The sequence below is a fragment of the Notamacropus eugenii genome, chromosome 5, assembly GCF_028372415.1.
Source record: "Notamacropus eugenii isolate mMacEug1 chromosome 5, mMacEug1.pri_v2, whole genome shotgun sequence".
Taxonomy (NCBI): Eukaryota; Metazoa; Chordata; class Mammalia; order Diprotodontia; family Macropodidae; genus Notamacropus; species Notamacropus eugenii.
The window spans coordinates 39,420,763-39,442,914 of NC_092876.1; the positions used below are offsets into that span (position 1 = coordinate 39,420,763).

General features: G+C 45.3%; 1 protein-coding gene, 1 long non-coding RNA gene and 1 pseudogene across 2 annotated transcripts in view; 2 read left to right on the forward strand and 1 right to left on the reverse strand.

Moving 5' to 3' along the window:
- The window catches only part of ARHGEF16 (Rho guanine nucleotide exchange factor 16), a 72,225-nt gene that overhangs the window by 24,014 nt on the left and 26,059 nt on the right, over positions 1-22,152 (forward strand). The window contains exons 3-6 of the mRNA XM_072608638.1: positions 6,142-6,187; positions 8,553-8,722; positions 15,641-15,697; positions 17,298-17,458. Coding sequence (XP_072464739.1) covers positions 6,142-6,187; positions 8,553-8,722; positions 15,641-15,697; positions 17,298-17,458 — 434 coding nt within the window. The remainder of the gene's footprint in view (positions 1-6,141; positions 6,188-8,552; positions 8,723-15,640; positions 15,698-17,297; positions 17,459-22,152) is intronic.
- LOC140504093 (uncharacterized) lies at positions 942-6,068 on the reverse strand. The gene is made up of 2 exons (XR_011966960.1): positions 5,978-6,068; positions 942-1,127 (listed from the first exon to the last, which is right to left on the reverse strand). It is a non-coding gene; the product is annotated as an uncharacterized lncRNA (long non-coding RNA).
- Positions 3,368-4,767, forward strand: LOC140504090 (septin-7 pseudogene; annotated as a pseudogene).

Sequence of the window (22,152 nt, forward strand, 5' to 3'; positions counted from 1 at the left end):
ATCCTTACAACTGAGGGAGACTGAGGCTGGGGGGGGGGGTGTCTCTTGAGTGTGGGCATTCCAAGTTGCTGTGGGCTAAGCTTGTCCTCACCAAGTCCAGCACCAACCTGAATGTATCTCCCAGATTGGGGTGAGGGGTGTCACCAGGCTGTCCAAAGTGGGGCAAACCAATCCAGGTAGAAAACGCAGGTTAATATCTTTTGTGATGGTCAGCAACGGGCTTGTCCCTGGACTTCCAGCCCAGGCTAAGCACTGGGGATACAAAGAAAGGCAAAAATATGGTCCTTGCACTAAAAGAATTCACATTTTGAATGGAGGAGATAGCAGGCTCTCAGATAAATATATACAGAATCCCTGGAAGGTCATCTCAGGGAAGCATTAGCAGCCAGGATGATGGCGAGGGAATTCTTGCAGAAGGTGGGATTCCAGCTGAGTCTTGACAGAAACCAGGAGACAGAGGTGAAAAGCAGGTGTATTCTACACATGGCGGAACACCAATGCAAGGCCATGGGGTACCCCATGAGGTAAGCAAGCAAGCGGCTGTTCCTGAGTGTCTTAGAGTAAGTGGAAGGAGGTCAAATGTAACACTAGTAAGGTGGGAATGGGCCAGGCACCATCCTGAACCAGACTGAGACTCAAAGATAGAAATAAAACACCCCCCTCTGCCCTCAGGGAGTTTATATTCTATTGGGGGAATATGGCTGAGATGAGTAAGAATGAAGTGGGGCAGGTGGGGACTCGAACCTTGCAGGGAACTAAGAGAAATTCTAAGGGGCAGAGATGAGGAGGCACAGGGACAGCTAGGGGAAGGCACTGGAAAGTCAGATGAAATAAATATGGCAATGCCAGTCGAAATTGTGGGTATCTTTTAAAGCTAAGGCGAAAGGGGGCCCCCAGAGCATCACTAGCTTGAGAGTCAAAGAATACTGGACCAGATATAATGATGTGCCAAGGGCCCAGTAGATGTGAGCCATCCTTTATGTACAAACAGCAATGGGGCTGTGTTTCGTTTAGTTCCATGCTTGGTTTTCTGATAACTCGTTCAAACCAGCAGCAGATGCAACTCCAGAAACTAAGTGCCTTGGGAATTTCAGATGTCTCAGATGGAAATTATTACAGCCACTGTTCTGTACAGGCAGAGAGAGAACAGAAAGGTCAGAGCAGTGAGCAAAGTTAACCCTGTGCTTTTCAGTCTCTGGCCTACTGAAGGAATTGAGCTTATCTTATTGGTCAGCTTTATGTTATTATATGTATATTATATTATATACAGTCCTGAGCTTGGGGACTTCTCAGGACCACCTGGCTTCTGCAGATCTCCTGCCTGAACAGATAGAATTTCCCCATTGAAAGGACTAAGAAATATATCATAGTACATATTACCATTATGATAGCAGTATATGCTAATACATAATCACAGAATGTATATCGCACCTACTATGTGCTATATACACTTGTGATAAGCATTTTACAGCTATCCTCACAACATCCCCAGGAGGCAAGTGTTAATTTAATGCTTATTTTACAGTTGAGGAAACTGAGGCAGACAGAGATTGTCTTGCCCAGGATCACATAGCTAGGAAGTGTCTTAGGCAGGATTTGAAATAAGCAAACAGAAGGTAATTTGAGCTCCTCCTCTTCTTGAGAACTGCCAGTGGCTCCCTAGTACTCAGCATTGTGACCTGTATTCTTTTCATTTTTATTTTTGTGAGGTTGGAGAGTGTCTCTCAACCTGTGATTTCATGGATATCTGGAATTCCCAGTGGAGAAAAGTCCCCAGGTGCAGGTCAGCAGCCTCTCTGTCATGGAAAGCCTTAGGAAGCCGCTGGGTGCTTGGCACAGAGTAGGTAGAAGATCCAGGTCAGAGAATGAAGACCCAGATCTCACCTCTGACTTCTTAACTCCCCATCTGACTATGGTTGTTATTTATCCTCCTTTGACTCTGTTTCCTCATCTGCAAAATGAGGGGGTCAGGGTAGGTGTCCCTTGAGGTCCCTTCTGGCTCTAAATTTGTGATCCTAATAAATGCTGATTGATAGAACATTAATTAAGGCCATTAGGCTCCCTTTTTTGCAGTTGTTCAGTTTCAGTCCTGTCCAACTTTTTGTCACCCTATCTGGGGTTTTCTTGGCAAAAATACTGGAGTGATTTGCTCTTTCTTTCTCCAACTCATTTTGCAGATGAGAAAATTGAGGCAAACAGGGTGAAGTGACTTGCCCAACGTCACACAGCTAGGAGGTATCTGAGGCCATATTTGAACTCAGGTCCTCCTGACTCCAGGGCTGGTAATCTATCTATTGCACCACCTAGAAGCCCTTTGTTCCCTACTAGATTAAAGCAAACAGGTTGGGGCAGCTGGGTGGTGCAGTGGATAGAGCACCAGTGCAAGAGTCAGGAGGACCTGAGTTTGAATCTCACCTCAGACACTTGATACTCACTAACTGTGTGACCTTGGGCAAGTCACTTCACCCCAATTGCCTCATCTTGGGTCATCTTCAGTCATCCTGATGACTATCTGGTCACTGGATTCAGATGACTCTGGAGGAGAAGTGAGGCTGGTGACCTGCACAGCCCTCCCTCACTCAAAACAAAGTCAAGTGCAAGTCATGTCATCATTTCTCTGATAGCATGGTCTTACGAACACACATAAGGCAAACAGGTTAAGTGACTTGCCCAGGGTCACACAGCTAGTAAGTATCTGAGACTGAATTTAAGCTCAGGTCTTCCCCACTCCAGGCCCTCTCTCTATCCACTGCACCACCTAGCTGCCCTCCCCAGTGCAAAGCAAGTAATGATGAGTTTTACTGGATTGTTCTGGCATCACCTGAATGTCCCATACAGGGACAGCTAGAGCATATGTTGGGGAGAGACCCCTCCAGGCAAAGCACTTAAAAATTTTGATCTCAGAACTAGGGGCTGGCAAACTGGATCTGGGTCTCCTATGGGCTTCCCTCTGAATGTGTCCATCTAGGTCCCCACTGTTTCTTTTCTCTGCTTTTAGCACCAGGAGAAGGTTTGCTTTAAGCCAAGTAGCTGGGAAGGTTTCTGGTCCCTGCTTGTTCTGATGAAATCCAGCCTGGTCCTCTCCCAGAACAGGGAAGGGCAGGTGCTCACAGAGGAAGGGGTCTCTTAAAGGAATGGCTAGCTCACTGCAAGGAAGGAGAGTCATCACTTCTGGGGCCCTGGAGGGGAAGGAGAATGGTCCCCATGATACAGTAACTGGACCCAGGGAGTATTCATTGAACCTCAGCTTTGTGCCAGGTGCTTGGGCTCCCCAAACTGCCCTGCCCTCCTGAAGCTGCCATTCTAGGGAGGAAATTGCAGGGGAGGCGCAGGCGGCGTTGGAGAATCGGGGGGCGGGCAGGCAGCCGCGCCGGGGGAGGGGATGTCGGTCAGTGAGCGAGCGGCTGAGGAGAGGAGCGGCGGCGGCGCCATGGTAGCTCAACAGAAAAACCTTGAAGGCTACGTGGGATTTGCGAATCTCCCAAATCAAGTATACAGAAAATCTGTGAAGAGAGGATTTGAGTTCACGCTTATGGTAGTAGGAGAATCTGGATTGGGGAAGTCGACGTTAATCAACTCATTATTCCTAACAGACTTGTATTCTTCAGAGTACCCAGGTCCCTCACATAGAATTAAAAAGACCGTACAGGTGGAGCAAGCCAAAGTTTTAATCAAAGAAGGTGGCGTTCAGTTATTGCTCACGATAGTGGACACTCCTGGATTCAGTGATGCGGTGGACAATAGTAATTGTTGGCAGCCTGTTATTGACTACATTGATAGCAAATTTGAGGATTATCTGAACGCGGAGTCTCGGGTGAACAGACAGCAAATGCCAGACAACAGGGTGCAGTGTTGCTTGTACTTCATCACCCCATCAGGACATGGCCTCAAGCCCCTGGACATCGAGTTTATGAAACGCTTGCATGACAAGGTGAACGTCATCCCCCTCATCGCCAAAGCGGATACGCTGACCCCTGAGGAGTGCCAGCAGTTCAAGAAGCAGATAATGAAAGAAATTCAGGAGCATAAAATTAAAATATATGAATTTCCAGAAACAGATGATGAAGAAGAAAACAAGCTTGTTAAAAAGATTAAGGACCGTTTACCTCTTGCTGTGGTTGGTAGTAACACAATCATTGAAGTTAATGGCAAGAGGGTCCGAGGAAGGCAGTACCCTTGGGGTGTGGCGGAAGTTGAAAATGGTGATCATTGTGATTTCACAATTCTAAGAAACATGTTGATAAGAACCCACATGCAGGACCTGAAGGATGTGACGAACAACGTGCTCTATGAGAATTACAGGAGCTGCAAGCTGGCGGCTGTGACATACAACGGTGTGGACAACAAGAACAAGGGACAGCTGACCAAGAGCCCCCTGGCCCAAATGGAGGAAGAGAGAAGGGAGCACGTGGCTAAGATGAAGAAAATGGAGATGGAGATGGAGCAGGTGTTTGAGATGAAAGTCAAAGAGAAGGTGCAGAAGCTGAAAGACTCGGAAGCTGAGCTCCAGCGGCGTCATGAGCAAATGAAAAAGAACTTTAGAGGCGCAGCACAAGGAATTAGAGGAAAAACGGCGTCAGTTTGAGGATGACAAGGCCAGCTGGGAAGCGCAGCAGCGCATCTTGGAGCAGCAGAACTCTTCCAGAACTTTGGAGAAAAACAAGAAGAAAGGAAAGATCTTTTAAGCCCGTCAGTGACCACCAGTATGTGCCGTCCTGGACGTCAGTGTTTGTTGGATCCGTTTAACCAGTTTTGCACCATTTCTATCCGTAATGATGGATTTAACAGCATGACAAAGTTTTTTTTTTTTTTTTTTTTTTTCCGGTTGATGGAGATTAAGATGCCTTGAATTGCATAGCGGTGTCATGTACTTGGAAGGGAACATCTCTAAGTACTTTCCAATTTTTTTTTTTTAAACAGATGTCTTCACTTTAATGCAAGAGAACATTTTACTGTTGTACAATCATGTTCTGGTGGTTTGATTGTTTACAGGATATTCCAAAATAAAAGGACTCTGGAAGGTTTGTGTGGAGGAGAAATCGCCATGCTCTGATACAAACTATGCTTGTCTCTCCCTCCATCTCTTTCCTCTCTCTCCCTCTCTCTCTGTCTCTCAGAATTCTCTGCAGATGAGAACATGACCTAGGCTAACACAGCTGACCCTCTTTTTTTTTGACACTTCCATTGTTAAAAATACACATGGGAAAAAACTTATAAGCTTCCAGTGCACCTAAAGCTTTTTACAACAGCCCTTTCTTGTTTTGGATTCTTTAAATATATGCTCTTCTCAATTTGTGACTTCTTTAGCCAGAAGACTCTCATTACTGCTTCATTTTTGTAATAACATTTAAATTTAGATATTTTCCGTATATTGGCCCTGCTAAAATAGAATATAGCGTCTTTCATATGGTAGGAACCAGTGAGTAAAACTTTCCTTTAACTCCCTTTTTACACTTTATGGTAAGTAGCCGGAAAAATGCATTAATAGGTCATTTCTAGACAAAAATGTGGAGTTAACTACCAGCTTGTTTCTACCTGTGTGCAGTCTCTTCTTTATTTTACTAGAAATGGGAATCATGGCCTCTTGAAGAGAAAAAAGTCACCGTTCTGCATTTAGCTGTATTCATATATTGCATTTCTGTATTTTTTTGTTTGTATTGTAAAAAGTCACATAATAAACAATATTGTGATGTAAAAAAAAAAAAAAAAAGAAAAAAAAAGAAATTGCAGGGGAGATGCCAGCATTTCAGAGCAAAGCACCAACAGCTAGAAGAGATCTGGAAGGGCCTCAGAGAAGAGGCCATCCCCAAGCTCTGCCTGGGAGGACAATTGGTATTCCCAAGGGTAGCGGGGAGAGAAGACTGCCTAGCTAGCCTCATCAGACCTTGGTGGTGGAGAGGCTCAAAGCAGGCTGGGCTCCAGATCCCCAGTGGGGACTGGCAAGGGGAAGCGCAGATTATGTTTGGTGTAGACTCACGATCCAGGCTCTGGCACAGGGTAGACCAGCAGAGGGGCATCCGTTAACCCACTGTCCATCTAGAGAAGGCGAAGGCAGGAGCGAAAGGGAAGGATGAGAAGAAAACCAAGATGGGCCACCTTCTTTTAACCGATTGCCTTTCTGTCTTTCTCTCATTGCTACAGAAAAGTCTGGGGAGGAAGCGTGCACACAAGGGCTCTTTCAAGGATGGTGAGTCTGGCCTTGGCTCCTCCAGTCATCGGTCACCAGCTTCCCTGCTGGGGTGGTCAGTCCAGCCTCCATGGGGGTGTTGTTGTTTTCTAAGATGCTCTGGGCCCTCTGGGGAGCAGGGAAATTGGGGGGGTGGGGAACCACCTCCATCCTGGCCCTCAGGGCAGGATAGCAGTTAAACTGTCTTGGAACAAAGGGGAAAGAAACAAGGAAGGAATTTTCAAGAAGGCATTTGCACTTCAAACAGAATGTTACTGGACTCCTCCCTTGCTGTCCCCCAGGGCTGCACTGGAGCCAAATCAACTGTAAATTCCAATTTGGTTGATGAAACTCCATTTCCCTAAAGGATTTGGTTTCAAAATGATCATCTTTAAAGTGGGAGTCTGTGGGAGAATAAGCTCTCTCTTTTTCTCTGTTTCTCTGTTTCTCTCTCTCTCTGTTTCTCTGTTTCTCTCTCTCTCTGTTTCTCTCTCTCTCTCTCTCTCTTTTCTCCTTCTTCTCTCTCCCCTCTTTCTCTTTTCTCTCTCTCTTTCCTCCCTCCTCTCGTCTCTTTCCTCCCTCTTCTCTCTCTCTCTTTCTCCTTCTCCCCTTCCCTCCCCCTTCCTTCCTTCCTCCCTTTCATCCTTCCCTTCTTCTTTCCTTTCTTTCTTCCTTCCCTCCATCGTCCCCACCTGTGGCTGTTTCTGTAGCATCTTGGAAGACGGAATCTGGGGAGAGGGGGTATGTGAAAGTCCTCATCTCTGAGGGGCCCTCTGGAGACATGGTAACTATAACCATGATTCATTAGGCTTTAGGATTTACAACGAAAAGAGCACTGGCTTTGGACTTTTACAAACACCAAAACTGAAAGTGATTAAATGACCTGCCATGGGTCACACACTTATCATCTCAGAGCCAGGACTTCAACACGTTGCTCATCTCTCAAATCAACGCTCTGTCCTCTGTACTGTGTTGAGCCCTGCCTCCATTTCCACCTCAGAAGGTCATGATGAGGACCAAATGAGATAACATAGGGACAGTGCTTTGTAGGCATAAAAGCATTCTATACATATTAACCACTGTTACTTTAGAAGAAAGTCGGGATGAGACAGGTAAAGCAGCTTTGTCCAGGGTCTCACAGGTAATGAATATTAAAGGCAGAATTTGAGCCCAGGTCTTCCTGATTCCAAGTCTAGCTCTCAGGACATTATCTTCTCTACCTCTTCCCCCCCACCCCAATCAATCAACAAACATTAAGTCCCTACTGTGTGCTGCCCTTTCTTGCCTCCCTCCCCCTAGGAATCAATAACTCAGTCAACAAACATTAAGCCCCTACTTTGTACTAAGTGCCTCAATGAGAATGCAAAAACAGAAGTAGACAGTCTGTATCTACTTTATGTGTTCATGCCGTTTATCTTTATATGTGTACACATCATCTCCTGCCTGATAGAATGTAAGCTGCCTTGAGGATAGGAATTGTTTGATTTTTTAAAATATTTGCAATCCCCTGTGCCTGGCACCAAGCTTGGCACATAGTAGGCATGGAGTGTTTAATGACTGAAGCAGCTTACCTTCTCTTAGGGACTGTCTCTTCTGCTGCTACCAAAAAGTGCCACAGAATTAGGAGGAGGATATTCCCCATTGCTGTGGTCCTCCAGATTTCCAGAAAAAAAAATGTTTAGGAGGATTCAAGGGTCTAGCTGCTGATGAGAGGAGGAAGAATTATTTATAGGCCTTCTCATGTTTGCAAAATGCTTTCCCAACATTAGCCCAGGAGCCTTTGAATCCTGGGGGTGGAGGTAGGGGGTGATTCTCTGACTCTGAAGGGTCTTTGAAGGGGCCTCAGAGGTGCCTCCAGAGTGAGCCCCTGCAGCTATGCTGCGGCTGAGAGCCCTAGGGTGGTCCTGTGGCCCGTTCCTCTTGCCTGCCTTGTCTGGGTTGAAGAATATAGTCTACAATTAGTAAGTCTGTTGAAAAGTGGATTTAGGGGAGGGGGCATTCTTTGGTAGGGATCCCCCAGTCCAATCTTGTGGCATTCTGGGACTCTGGTGAGACTACATGTGCCTGTGCTTGGTGGTCCCTCCCTCCCCAGGTCCTTGCCTTGCCTTCCCTTTTCTGGGGGCCACGATCACCAGCCAGGACCCTGGTCCTGAAGGTGTCACATTCTACACTGGGATGCTGCCCTTCTCTAGAGCTCTCCAACAAATTGGCTGAGCCCTGTGTAGTCATGGGAGACAGCCCGTTCTGGGGGGCTCTCCACTGCCTGTCAATTTCGGGGTCTCACCACCCCCCAGGGTCTTGGCAAAAGATGCTGCCTCAGAGGCACAGGACAGGGAGATCTCCTTAGAGTCCCTGTATCAGCTTGTGGCTCGCCTTCTGTCCCCAGATCCAAGGTTCTACCAGGAAATCCGCGAGAGGGGCCTTAACACCAGCCACGAATCAGACGATGATCAGCTGGAAGATTGCTCTAGCCCAGAGGGACCTCGAAAAGCAGACACCACAATTGTGGTGAAGAGCTACCGGCCTGCCCAGGTCACCTGGAGCCAGCTCCCTGAGGTGAGTACTCTGTGAAGGGACCAGGGACCCCAACTCCCTCATGGCCATGCCCTCCTCCTGTAATTTTTCAGATCCATCTGCAGATTCTCAGAAAAGTCTTACTCAAAAAAAAAAAAAAAAGGGTGTCTATGTCCTTGTTTGAGACTTTTCTTTGTGTGTTGTTTTTTCTTAATTTAATTTTATTTTTCAACTATCAAACATTCATTTTTTGTTTCTGACTGATTAAAAAAAATTCTCTTATCATGTAAGCACAATTAAAAAAAAAACCATTCCCACATTGGTCATTTTCAAAAATGTGTTTCTTATTCTGCACATTGGCCTTGATGTGGGCAGTGTTCTTTGTCAGTCCTCCCACTTATGGTTGGTCATTTCAATAATCAGAGTTCTTAAGATCAACCAGTCAACATTTATTAAGCACCTACTAGATGCCAGGCACAAAATGCTTTGGGGATGCAAAAAAAGGTAAATCACAGTTCCTGCCTTCAAGGAGTTTACTGTTAATGGGAAAGAAAACAGCTAGGTTACAAACAGACTGTGGATAGAATCAATACAGAGGGAGATGGGAACGAGGCTTTCAGAAATGTGTATTTTTTACATCCCTGATTTAACAGTAGGAATTATTGTCCTGATTCCTCTTCACTCTGCATCAGTTTATCCAAGTCTTTCCATGTCTCTGAAATCTATTTCCTCTTCTCTCACAGCACAATAGTGTTCCATCACATTCACAGACCTTGGCTTGATTACCCAATTAACAGGCATCTCTCCCATTTCTAGTTCTTTGTCTTCCCCAAAAGAGCTGCTATAAATATTTTTGTACATATGGGATCTTTTTCCTCTTTCTTGGGTCTCTTTGGTATGGCTAGGTCAAAGGGCATGTACTTATTAGTAACTTTTTATGCATAATTCAAAATTGCTTTCTGGAATTGTCATATTCAGAGCTCTACTAATAGGGTATCAATGTCTTCCTACAACTCTTCCAACATTGGTCATTTCTGGTTTTTTGGTTATCTTTCCAAATCTGATGAGTCTGAGTTGGAACTTCAGAATTCATTCATTTCATTTCTCTAGTAGTGATTTGGAGCATTTTTTTTCATATGGCTATAGATAGCCTGGATTTTTTTCCCATGAGAACTGGCTGTTCATATGTTTGGACCATATGGGAAATGACTCTCATTCTTATAAATCTGAATTAGCAGTTTGTATGTCTTGGAAAAGAGACTTTTACCAGAGAACCTTGCTGCAAATATTTTTCTCCCAGCAAATTATTTCCCTTCTAATCTTACCTGTATTGGATTTGCACAAATATATGTGTGTGTATATATATATGTATGTATGTATGTATGCATATATACTTTAATTGTACAATATACCTTAATGCTGTCCAGTTTTCACATCAGTTTTTGGTTTCTTATTCAAATACTGAGTCCTTACCCCAATAGCTAGGGTCTTTGAGTTTATTGAATGCTAGTTTTCTAGTTTTCTTTGCTTCTGAGTATTGTGTGCCTAACCTACTCCACTTATCAGTCTCTCAACTTTGTAACCAATACCAAATTGTTTTGAGAACTGCTGCTTTGTAGACACTGCTAGGGCCCCCTTCCTTCTCATTTTTATTATAGTGACTCAACCTATCCATAAGCAATGAATATTTCTCCAGTTATTTGGTTCTATCTATAAACTGTAGCTTGTAATTATATTTATGTAATTCTTGTGTATATCTTGGTAGTTAGATTCTCAAGTATTTTATGCATTCTCTAGTCATTTTGAATGGAATTTCTCTGTCTTTCTTGCTGGGTTTTATTGGTGTTATAAAGAAATGCTGATGATTTGTGTGGATTTATTGTATGTCCTACAGTTTTATTGAAGTTATTATTTCAGTTAATTTTTAGTAGACTCCCTAGGGATCTTTAAGTAAACCATCATCTCACTGGCAAAAAAGAGGTAATTTGGTTTCTTCCTTGTCTCTGCTTATTTCTTCCACTTCTTTTTCTTATCTTATTATAATAGCTAGTTTTTCTAATATTTTGTCAAGTAGAAGTGGTGGCAATGGATACCTTTGTTTTATCCCTGACCTTAATGGAAAACATTAAGTTTGTCCTGGCTCTGTGATGGCTCTTGGTTTTAGATATGTGAAATTTATCAAGTTTGTTCCTATATTTTCTAGTTGGTGTTGTTTTTTTAATAGAAGGGGTGGCTGTATTTTATCAAGATCTCTTTCAGCATCTATTGATAATATAATTTTTATTGTTTTATCATTAACATGATTAAATTTGTTTAAATCAATATGGTTAAATTTGTTTTCTTGTAAAACCAGCTCTGCATTCCTGGTATAAATCCAGCTTGGTGATTCATTGTCATAAAGTCTTTGCTAATATTTGATTTAAAGTTTTTGCATCAATATTGATTAGAGATAGTGGTCCTTGGCTTTTGTTTTTTTCTGTTTTAACTCTTGTTGGCTTAGGCATCAAGACCATAATTTTGTCTTAGAAGGAATTTGGTAAGATCCTTTTTGCTATTCTGGTAAACAGTCAAATATTGCAGTTAATTTGGGATTTTTGGAATGTTGATAGAATCCATATGGTGCTGGAATTGGTTCTTTTTTTTCCCCTTTGGGAGTTCATTTCTGATTTGTTTAGTTTCTTTTTCTGAGGTTTGCTTACTTAAATTCTCTCTTTTTCTGCTGATTTTATTTTTTACTCATTTTTTCATCATTTCAATATTTTTTCCAGTAATTTCAATATTTTTATTCACTTACATCATATAAATTGTTGCTTGTATCATCATGTAGTTGGGCAGAAGTTCTGAATAATATCCTTTCTTTCTTCTTTATGTATTATAACCACTCCTTTTTCATTTTTGATAGTGGCAGTTTGGTTTTCCTCTTTGCTTTTTTCCATCAAATTAGCTAATGCTTTATATGTTTTACTGCTTCCAGTTTATTTACTAATTCAGTGATCCTCTTGCTCTTTTAACCGCCTGCTCAGGGGAGCCTTGGTGGCAGCTGAAGGTTAATTGTCCGGGGAAAAGGAGTTGACTCTGGGTGGTTTTGAGAGCAGAGAGCCAGAGAGCCAGAGAGAGAATGTGATTCATAGATTCACAGCTTGAAGGGACCTTCAAGGTCATCTAGAGTGACCACCTCAATTTTATAGATGGGGAAACTGAGGCTCAGAGACATGAAGGGATTATAGATTTGGAACTAGAAGGAAACTTGGATCCAATTCAGTTTGAATTCCTAATTTTTACAGAGGGGAAACTGTCCCAGAGAAGTAAATGTGCTGCTTTACTCCAAGAAAGGCAGTCTGGTCTATTAAAAGAGAGAGCAGTGTAGCCAGTGATTAGAGTGCCACATGTGGAGTTAGAAATACCTGAGTTTGGGGCATTTAGGTGCTGCAGTAGATACAGCACCAACCTTGGAGTCAGGAGGACCCGAGTTCAAGACGCTGACTAACTGTGTGACCTTAGGCAAGTCACTTAACCCCAGTTGCCTCAAAAAAAAAAAACAAACCCATAAAACAAAACTTGGGTTCAAATCCTACCTCGGACACTTCTGGATCAATAACCCTGAGTAAGTCGCTTAACTTTCTTCAGCATCGGTTTCCTCACCTGGAAAATGGGGATAGAATTAACCATTACCTCCTAGGGTAGTTGTGAAACTCAAAGTGCCTTAAAAACTTCAGATGATTTTTGATATCTGGCAGGTCCCCAAAGCCTTAGGATACTCTCCCTCTTCATGTCTGTCTGCCTCTTGGTTTCCTTCAGGTCCCAGATAAAATCCCACCTTTTATAGGAAGTTTATTCCAGTCTCCCTTAATGCTAATGTCTTCCCTGTTAGATTTTTTTCCCGTTTATAATTTGCTCAGACATACGTGTCTGCTTGTTTTCTCCCCCATTAGACTATGAACTTCTTGAGGGCAAGGACTCTCTTTTGCCTTTCTTTATATCCCCAGTATTTAAATAAGTGCCCAGCACATAGTAAGCGCTTAATAAAATGTTTGTTGATGACTGTACTTGTCTGCTGTTCATGATGAGAGACCCTGCTCAAGTCACTTCCCCTGGTCTGGAGATCATTTTTCCCATCTGTAAAATGAGGAGGTTGGGTATATATGTCCTTGAAGGCCTATCTCCAGGCCCAACAGGCATACACCTTATTCCATGCATGGCTTGTTATATTAACCTTTGAGGCTTACAGAAAAGCTTCATGCTCGTGATCACCTTGCAGGGTACACATGGCAGGCCGCTAGCCCCGTGTTATAGGCAGAAAGCTGGAGCTCAGAGATATTGGCTGATAGGGCCAGTGTTACCCATCTAATATGTGTGAAAAGTGGAATTTGAATCACTCAATCATTAAACATTTATAAAGTATCTTAGTGTCAAATGGTGTAGGTTCAAATCCTGTCTCTGCCTCTGTTTCCCCCCTCTGTAAAAATAAAGGGATTATTTGGACTGGATGACCTCCAACGTCCCTTCTGCCTCCAAATACATGATTTTGTGATGGAAGGCTTTGTGGGAAAGTTTTTAAACTTTCTCTGTCGGACAAAAAAGAGAGAATTTAATTCAATTCAACAAACATTTATTAAGTACCAACTGTGTTCCAGACACTGCCAAACATTGGGTTGAAAAAAAGGCAAAAGACAGTTCCTGTCCTCAAGGAGCTTATAACCTAATGACCAAAACAGCATGTAATCAATATGTACAAAGCAGAGGATAAATAAGAAATGATGAGCAGAGGTAAGGGGATGGGAAAGGCTTCCTTAAAAATGAGATTTTAGCTGGCACTTTCGTATGGCTGACTGCAGTCCCAATGACTTGGGTCTGGAACTCCTGGGCTCTCCTTCCCTGGCAGCCTGGCTCCTGTCCTGATTCACCAAATATGGCCAAGGAGCTAGGTAGTCTGCTGGTGTTTCCCCCAGCTGCCCCTCTTCCTTCTTTCTCCCATGCCATCACAGGCAGGAAGCTGTGAGTAAATACCGCTGGGCAGTGAAGGAGTTTCCCATGCCATCACCGGAAGCCCCCCACCCCACTCCCTTAGCTTGGCTGACTCAGTCCCCCCAAGGGCTGGGTATGTGTGCCAAGTCACGAGCCAAGCTAGGTAGGCAGTCACTCCACTTCCAAGACAGCCTGAGGACAGAGAGAGCAGCTATGTGGCTGCAGCCTGTACAGGGTGGGGCAGACTGGGGTGGGACCATCCTTGGGCAGCTTTGGAGATGCCCTGAGAGGCACTGACTCACCTGGGAGTTCGGGAAAGCCAGTGGGGGAGGGCTGGTCAGTGATTGGGCCCTACAGTAGCCTCACTGGTATTACCAGAGGAAAGGGGATTTCTGCTTTGGCTTGCCTTTCCCCACCTCCAGCTTCCTTCAGTCTCTAATAACAAAGGAGAAAATGTAGCCAGAATCAGGGACAACCCCTCAAAATCTTCCCCACGTCTCACTGCCTGGTTTCAGTTTTTTTTCACACCATCTATCTCTGCCTTTCTCTTTTTGAGTTTCCCTTTCTTGCCCCTTTCTCTCCTTCTCATTTTCCCCTTCCCCCTTCCCTCCTTCCTTCTCTCCTTCCCCTTTCCCTTCTCCCCTCCCCTCTTCCCTCCTTTTCTTTCCTTTCTCTCTTCTTCCCCGTGCTGTAGCAGAAGGTCCACTGAATGATCTGAGGGCCTGGGTTCAAATCTCAGCTCTGACGCTAAGTCACTCCGTTTGTCTGGACCCCAATTTCCTCATTGGGGGTTTTGCCATCTCTCCACTCTCTGCCCTTTCCAGATCTTGTCTGATGACCAGGGGTGGGGGACAAGGGGAAGAGCGTTCTGGGTGGGCAGTGCCCACAGGGGTGCTCAGCCTGAGCAAGGAATGTGTAGCAGCAGAGTTTTATGAGCACCCAAGTGCTGACTCAGCCCTTTGGATCTGGGCAATCATCCCACCTGCAGCTGCTGGTGGGCGGGCCAGCCCAGGAGGACTCGTTCAGGGAGGCATTGTGCTGCCTCCGCAGGGAGACCAGGGTGCCAAGCTGGCCTGGTCTGCATTTGGGCTTCCTTTGTTCTTACTTTCTGCCCCTCATGAGCTGGGAGGGGTCTCCGGGGCCAGTCGTTCCCAGACTGGTGTGTGGGCTGTTTCAGGAGCACCTTGGTGTAGGGGCTTCCTATAAATTCAACCTCCTCCTAACATCCCTCTGGCAACCTGCCGGGCACTCAGGTTGGCAGCCTCCTGGGCTTTTGTGACTCTAGTCAACAGATGTGGAGTAGTGAGTATACTCAGTGGAGTAGTTTTTAGGAGGATAGAGCCAGACTTAACAGCTAGCTTTTATTAAGTGCCTACTGTGTGCCAGATACTGTGAAAGGTGAAGGAGATACACATACAAAAATGAGAGTCCCTGACTTCAGAGATCTTTTAGTCTATCACAGACACAGATAAGGAAATGAAGCCAGCTTCTGATTGGTGTGAATAATGAATCCCCAGAAGTGGTCACATATATTCAAATGTGCACTGTTTGAGGTTAAAATTGTATAAAATATGGTCATTGGTTCCATCCCAATGGAAATACGAGTACGCATTCAAATAATGCAGTCTCTTCAGGAAATTCATCATTCATATGGAACTGAGCCAAATTACAAAGAAATTTGAGGGAGAGATTGCTGGTGATGGGAGGTATTGGGAAAGACGTATTGAGATTGACATTTGAGAGGCAGGATTGAGGAGGGAGAGCATGAGATTAGCAAAGGTCCAGAGATCAGAAATGGAATTTTAGGGATAGGAATGTTAGAATGTCGAGTGTGTGAGGAGGAATAATGGGAAATCCGCTGGGAAAGGGGAGGGTTAGCCAGACTGTGAAGGCTTTTTCCCCAGGAAGTCCTGGTCCTGGCCTTACCTCCAGCCTTCATTCTTGATTCTGGAATCTGTACAGAGTTCATATTATTTGTGCCTGTGTATTCCTCAGGTTGTGGAATCTGGGATACTGGACCAGCTGTCCCCCGAGGAGCGAAAGCGGCAAGAGGTAAGGGCCACCCTGGCAGCTGTTTCCTGCATCCTCCCCAGATGAAAGCTAACACACACTGGATGTTCCTTTGTTGCGTAATTGCTTTCTGCCTCCAAGAGGAAAGATGACCTCTGTCTCATTTGTCCATCTGAGAGAGACAGGGAGAGAGGGAGAGATGAAAGAGAAATAAGGAGAGAGAGAAAGAGAAAAAAGGAGAAGGAGAAGAAGGGAGGGAGGGAGGAGGAGAGAGACAGAGAGAGATTGAGATGGGGGGAGAGATAGAGAAGAAAGAAGGAAGAGGAGGGAGGGGGAGAGAGAAAGAGAGATTAGCAGGGAGAGACTGGAGGAGAGAAAGATGGGGGAAGGAAGAGAGATGGAGTAGGGGTGGGGAGAGATGAACCAGGCCAGGGCTCTAGCCAGCCTCAAATTGCTGCTTCGGAATCCTATCAGCTGCCTGTGAGTGCGTTTTATTAATAACATGGAGTCAAGTAGCGTGATGTAGTGCGTGGAAGGTCTAGGCTCAGCGTCAGGTCGACCTAGGTTCCATTCCTTGTTTCTGACTTATACTTTGCTGTGACACTGGACAGGCCATTTAAATCCTTCAGAAGCTTAGGTTTTTTTCCCAAGACTGATCTGCTAAGTCACAGATGGGTTGTGATCTGTTTTAGCAAATGGTATTTCCCATTTGAATTCTCTGTGCTGAGGTCATTACAGATCCTGGGCTTGTTCCCTCAATAATGTTGAATCCTGATTCTCTCCTCTACCATCCCTGAGTCTCCCGGAAAGAGGAGATGAGAGAGGCCAGATTTCGTCATCGTCGGTAGCTAAGATTTATAAATCACTTTAAGGTCTGCAAATCAATTTACAATCATTATCTCATTTGACTTCACAGCAACCCTGGGAAGTAGATACTGTTATTACTATTGCTTTACAGATGAGGAAATTGAGGCAGAAGACAGTTGAAGGATTGCTAGCCGTGGTAGCAAATGTCTGAAAATGGATTTGTACCTGCCTCCACTTTTCTCCACACTTGGGCTTTCCTGGATGAAAGCTTCCCTTGGCTTTCTCTCCTCATCATGAGTTGCCTTTACCTTTCCTTTGAGAATGGGGATTCCCTTCCTCAGCATTTTTATCCCTCCCAGAGGAGCTCTCCCCACTTCCCTTCCACCATGGACAGTGACCCACAGTGGACTCAGTGTCCTGTCTTGTGCTGAGTGTGGCGAGGAGGGACCTTTTCCAGGCCCTGCCTAATGTTCCTGGTCCTGTCCCCATGATATTTGACCAACTGACTGATGGGCTTTCTCTGTGTCTCTCTGTGTCTGTATGTGGCATCTCTCTCTACTTCTTACCTTGACTCTCCATCCTTGTCTCTTCCCCCTTCCTCTTGACTGTCTCCCACTCCATCTCTCTTTCCCATATCTTCCCATCTGTCTTTCCCTCCCATCTCTCTCTCCCTCCATTCTCTCTCTCCTTCCCCATCTTCTCTTTCTCTCACTCCTCATCTCATCCCTTTCTCCACCATCTTGTCTCTCCCTCTCTCATTCCTTATCTCCCCCCCCCATCCTTCCCCCTTCCCTCATCTCTCTTTCTCCCTCTCCCCCCACCCCCATGAGCACAGGCAATTTTTGAGATCATCACTTCAGAGTTCTCCTACCTGCACAGCCTGAAGATCCTTGTGTCCGAGTTCCTGAGGTCCAAGGAGCTGAGGGAGACCATGACCCAGATGGAGCATCACCATCTCTTCTCTAACATCGTGGATGTCCAGGGGGCCAGCCAGAAGTGAGTTCCTGTCCTCCTGCCCTCAGAATGCCTGCAGACTGCCCAGCAGGGCCATGGTGCCCTTTGGGGGGTTCTAGAGAGGTTAGGGTGACCTAAGCTGCAAGGCTTGGAATGCCTTCTTGGGGTCGGTGCTGACCAGTGACCTCCTGAGAAAGGATCAGGTCAGAGGAGAGTCTAAGAAAGTCCTAGGACCCTTCTCCTTCTCAGTAGAGATGGAGAATTGGAAGGAACTCCAGAATTCATCAGGTCTTAGCCTGGAGTCCATGGACCCCCAAGAGTGGACTAGGACAGATTCTTGGGGGGCTGGGAAATCTATTTTAAAATTTCTTTCAATTATTTTAAAACATTATTCACTTCACCAGAGTAAATAAGGACTCAAAAAAAAAGATTAAGACTCACCCCCCCCAATCTGGTCCAATGCCTGCATTTTACAAAGGAGGAAGCCATGACCCACAAAGGTTAAGTGACTTGTCCAGGGTCCTACGAGTACTAACTGGTGTAAAATTCAAACCCAGACCCTCTGAAACACCTCAGCTCCCTCTGACAGGGAACCAGTAACCAGCATATCTAAAGTCCTATATCCTAAGAGATCCTGGTGGGAAACAGCTTGGCCTGGGGGAAGAATTCAGAACTCTGGAGTCACAGGCTTGGGGTGCTCTTGAACTCCTGGGTGACTTTGAACAAACTACATCCCCTCCTGGGCCTCAATTTCCTTAGCTGTAAAATAAAGGGGTGGACTAAATGAGTTCTGAAACCTCTTCCAGGTTACTCAGAGATCTGGGGCCAGTCTTAGGCGCCCCCACTTTGCCACCCCCTCCATCCTCGGGACCTGTTTGTTCATCTGTTAAAAGAGGAGATTGGACTAGACCAGGGATCCTTAACCTTTTCTGGGTCATGGACCCCTTTGGCAGATGGTGCATCCTGGGGATCCCTCCTCCCAATCAGGTTTTCGTTTTGTTTTGGGTTTTTTTGGATGCTGTCAGGGTGAAGTGAGTTGCCCAGGGTCACACAGCTAGTAAGTGTCTGAGGTCAGATTTGAACTCAGATCCCTCTGACTCTAGGCCTGGAGCTCTATGCCCTACACCACCTAGCTTCTACTCAATCATGCTTTTTTAATCAGTTGAAGGAAGTGTTCAACTTCAGGTAGAAGTTAGTGAGAATAGCAGATGTAACTTTCTCCCATCCAAGTTCACAGACCCCTGTGAAGTGGTCAGTACAGGCCCCTCCTCACACCCCAGCTCAGTGCTCATTGACCACTCCCTCCCTCCAGTCCTCTGGGATTGTCGATGATGGTCACTTAGAACCTCAGCATTCTCCTAACCCAATGGGAACAAGGCTCGGGGGCTGGGGGAGCTTTGTGGAGGGTGGGCAGACCTGAACAGGGCATGTGGCATGGCAGAGTTTGGAGGGTGAAAGCACCTTCATGTTGCCCATCCCTTTGGGGCAGTCAGTTCTTTGCAGCCTGGGGGGAACACTCAACTTCAGGTGACTTTGGAATGGCTTGACTTTGTTGGCTGTACAGTGCCAGGTGTCACTTGGCTTGTGAGCTTTGGCCACCTTAGAAAGTACTCCCGGTTCCTTTTAATAATAAACAAGATGCTAGCACACCTTTCCAAAGAGCTCAAGACCTTCTCTGGACTGCTCCTCCTCTGTCCTCCCAGAGTCTGGAGAGAGAGGGAAGGAAAGAAGGAGGTGCAGAGCAGGGAAGCTGAGGCACGGAGGGTGGGCTGGAGGGTCAGCCACTGCCAGGGACAGTCTGCTAGGTAAGATAGTAGTTGGCTCTCTTGAAGCAGGCCAGCTTCAAGTTACAGCCCTGGGGTCAGGTTTAGCCCAGGCCTGGTGTCCGGTGGCCCCCAGACCTGCCCAGGCTCGGCTCAGTTTGCATCCTTAAGAAGGAGGGCTCTCTTAGCCTCTGTGCCAACCTTTGCAGGAGGCCAGATGACTGAGATGCTCCCTGTGTCCAGAAGTATTCCCTGCTTCCTGCTGGGGCTGGCAGGCCTCAAGGAAGTATTTAACAAATGTCTGCTATGTACTGGACTAATACCTTGAGATACAGAGAAATGCAAAAACACAGTACCTAGCCTCAGGGACTTTATGGTCTAATGGGACAAGCATGCAGACAACTAGGTACAGACAAGATCTAGGCTGTGTAAATTGGAGGTCATCTCAGAGGAAGGTGCCAGCATTAAGGGACACTAGGGAAGGCCTCCTGTAGGAGGCTTGAAGGAAGCCAGATAGGGGAGACAAGGAGGAAGAGCATACCAAGCATGGGGAACAGCCAGTGCAAAGGTGTGGAGATGGGAGGTAGTGTGAGGAGAACAGCAAGAATGCCAGGATTGCTGGATTGTAGAAAGTGGGGAAGAGAGTTAAGAGGTTATAAGATAGCAGGAATAGGAATAAGCCACTTTATAAGAGGTTTTGGTTTGTTTTCAGAATACAATTAGATCATAAGCCCCTTGAGGGCAGGGACCGTCTTTTGCCTCCTTTTGTATCCCCAAGTGCCTGGCACAGAGTAGGCACTCAATCAATGTTTATTGATTGATTTTAAAAGCCAAACAGGATTTTATGATTAATCATGGGGTAATAGGGAGCCATTGGAGTTTAATAAGAAGAAGGTAATGTTCAGACTTGGACTTTAGGAAAATCATTTTGGGTAGGGGAGACTTGGGGGTAAAAACTGGTACCTGGTTACACAGCTTCTGAGTATCTGAGCCAGGCTTTGATCTCGGGCCCTTTGACTCCCAGGTTCAGGGCTTTCCTTCCCTCCCTCCCCCTGGCCTCTCCAGTAAAACCCTAAAGGGCTAAGATTCCTTCTCTGTGCTCCCTTCCTGGCCTCTGTCCTATGATCTGATGGGGGCTCGAGTTTCAATTATTAAGCACCTACTGGTGCCCAGCTCCACACCAGGCCCTGGAGATGAAAAGGCAAACAGAACAGTCCCTGCCCTCCACAGACACACATTCTCCTAGAAGGAAATAGCAAATTTGTAAATGAAGGAATTTTAAAATACCTCTCAGATAAATGTCTATCTAGATATCTATGTGTATTATACACAGGTACATATACATACCTTTGTGCATATATATGCATGTGTATATATGCATACACATACATGTATACAAATGCACACACATATAGACATACACACTTACACATGTGTATGTATAACTGCATATATATATACACAGATATATATGCATATATACAGATACATATATACAGTCATATATACAGATACATACATACAGGCATATATACAGATACCTATATACACCATTACACATATATATACAGATACATACACGCTTACATATATATGCAGATACATATGTACACAGTTACACACATATATAGATATATATACATATATACACACATTTATATTCAGATACACATATACAGTTACATATACATATATATGGATACATATATACACAGTTATATACATATAGATACATATATAGACACATACACACATATATAGATGCATATATACAGATACACATACACACAAATATATATAAATATAGAGAGAGAGGTATAGACTAAATACCAATTGGAACTGAAGGGCTGGCACCTGGGAGAAACAGGAAAAGCCTCTTGTAGAACATTAGCCCTTGAGCTGACCTCTCAAGGAGTGAGGGTTTCCAGTAGTTGGAGGGAAGCATGCAAAGATGTGGAGGTGGGAAATGGGGTGTCCACCACAGGCGGCCAGGAGCTGGTCAGTTTTGAGAGGAACATGGAGAATAGAGGGAGCCGGCGGGAAGGCCCAGGAGAGAGGAGGAGTTTGTAACTGATCCTAGAAGCCTTTGGGAGATTGTTGTGTAGGGGGGTGACGCAGTCAGCACCAAGTTTTGGAATACTGTTTGACGGCAGCGGGGAGGATGGATGGGCTGCAGGCAGGGACATCTGGAGGGCAGGACACAGGGAGAGGCTAAGGTCACCATTCCAAACTTCAGCCTCCAAAATTGGCCCATCCCTCAAATAGCCCGAGTGTCTCCAGAATTCCCCTAAAGCATTAGAGTGGAAAAATGAGCGGAGCCTGCCGCCACTCTGGCCTTGTCCTCTGTGCCCAAGGGAGCTCTGGGGAGATGGAGAGGATGGGAATTGAATCGTTGGCTGAGGCCTTTCATTCTTGGATAGACATTGTAATAACTGCGACAGCAGCATCGTTAGTAATAATGATGATCTTAAAAGAACGGTTCAGCCTTCCATGATGCCTAAAGGTTTGTAAACATGACAGCCCCCTCAGGGAGAAGGTATAAGAATTCTTAGACCCATTTTACAGTTAAGGAAACTAAGATCCAGAGAGAGAAAATAAGGGTAAGTGGAAAGATCCCTAGAATTGGGATTCAGAAGGCCTGGGGCTGAGTCCCCAGCTCTGATCTGGCTCTGTGATCCTTGGACCTCTCTGGGCCTCAGTTTCTTCCTCTGTAAAATGTTCTCTGAGGTCCCTTCCCATTCTAAATCTAGGATGCCTCTGGGCCTGTTTCTTCTGTAAGTGGGGGGTGGAGAGAAGCTAGGTGGCACAGTGGATAGAGTGTTGGGCCTGGAGTCAGGAAGACCCGAGTTCATATCCAACCCCAGACACGCACTAATTGAGTGACAAGTCACATCACCCATTTTGGCCTGTTTCCCCATCTGTAAAATGAGCTGTTGAAGGAAATGGCAAACCCCTCCAGAGGCTTGTCCCAGC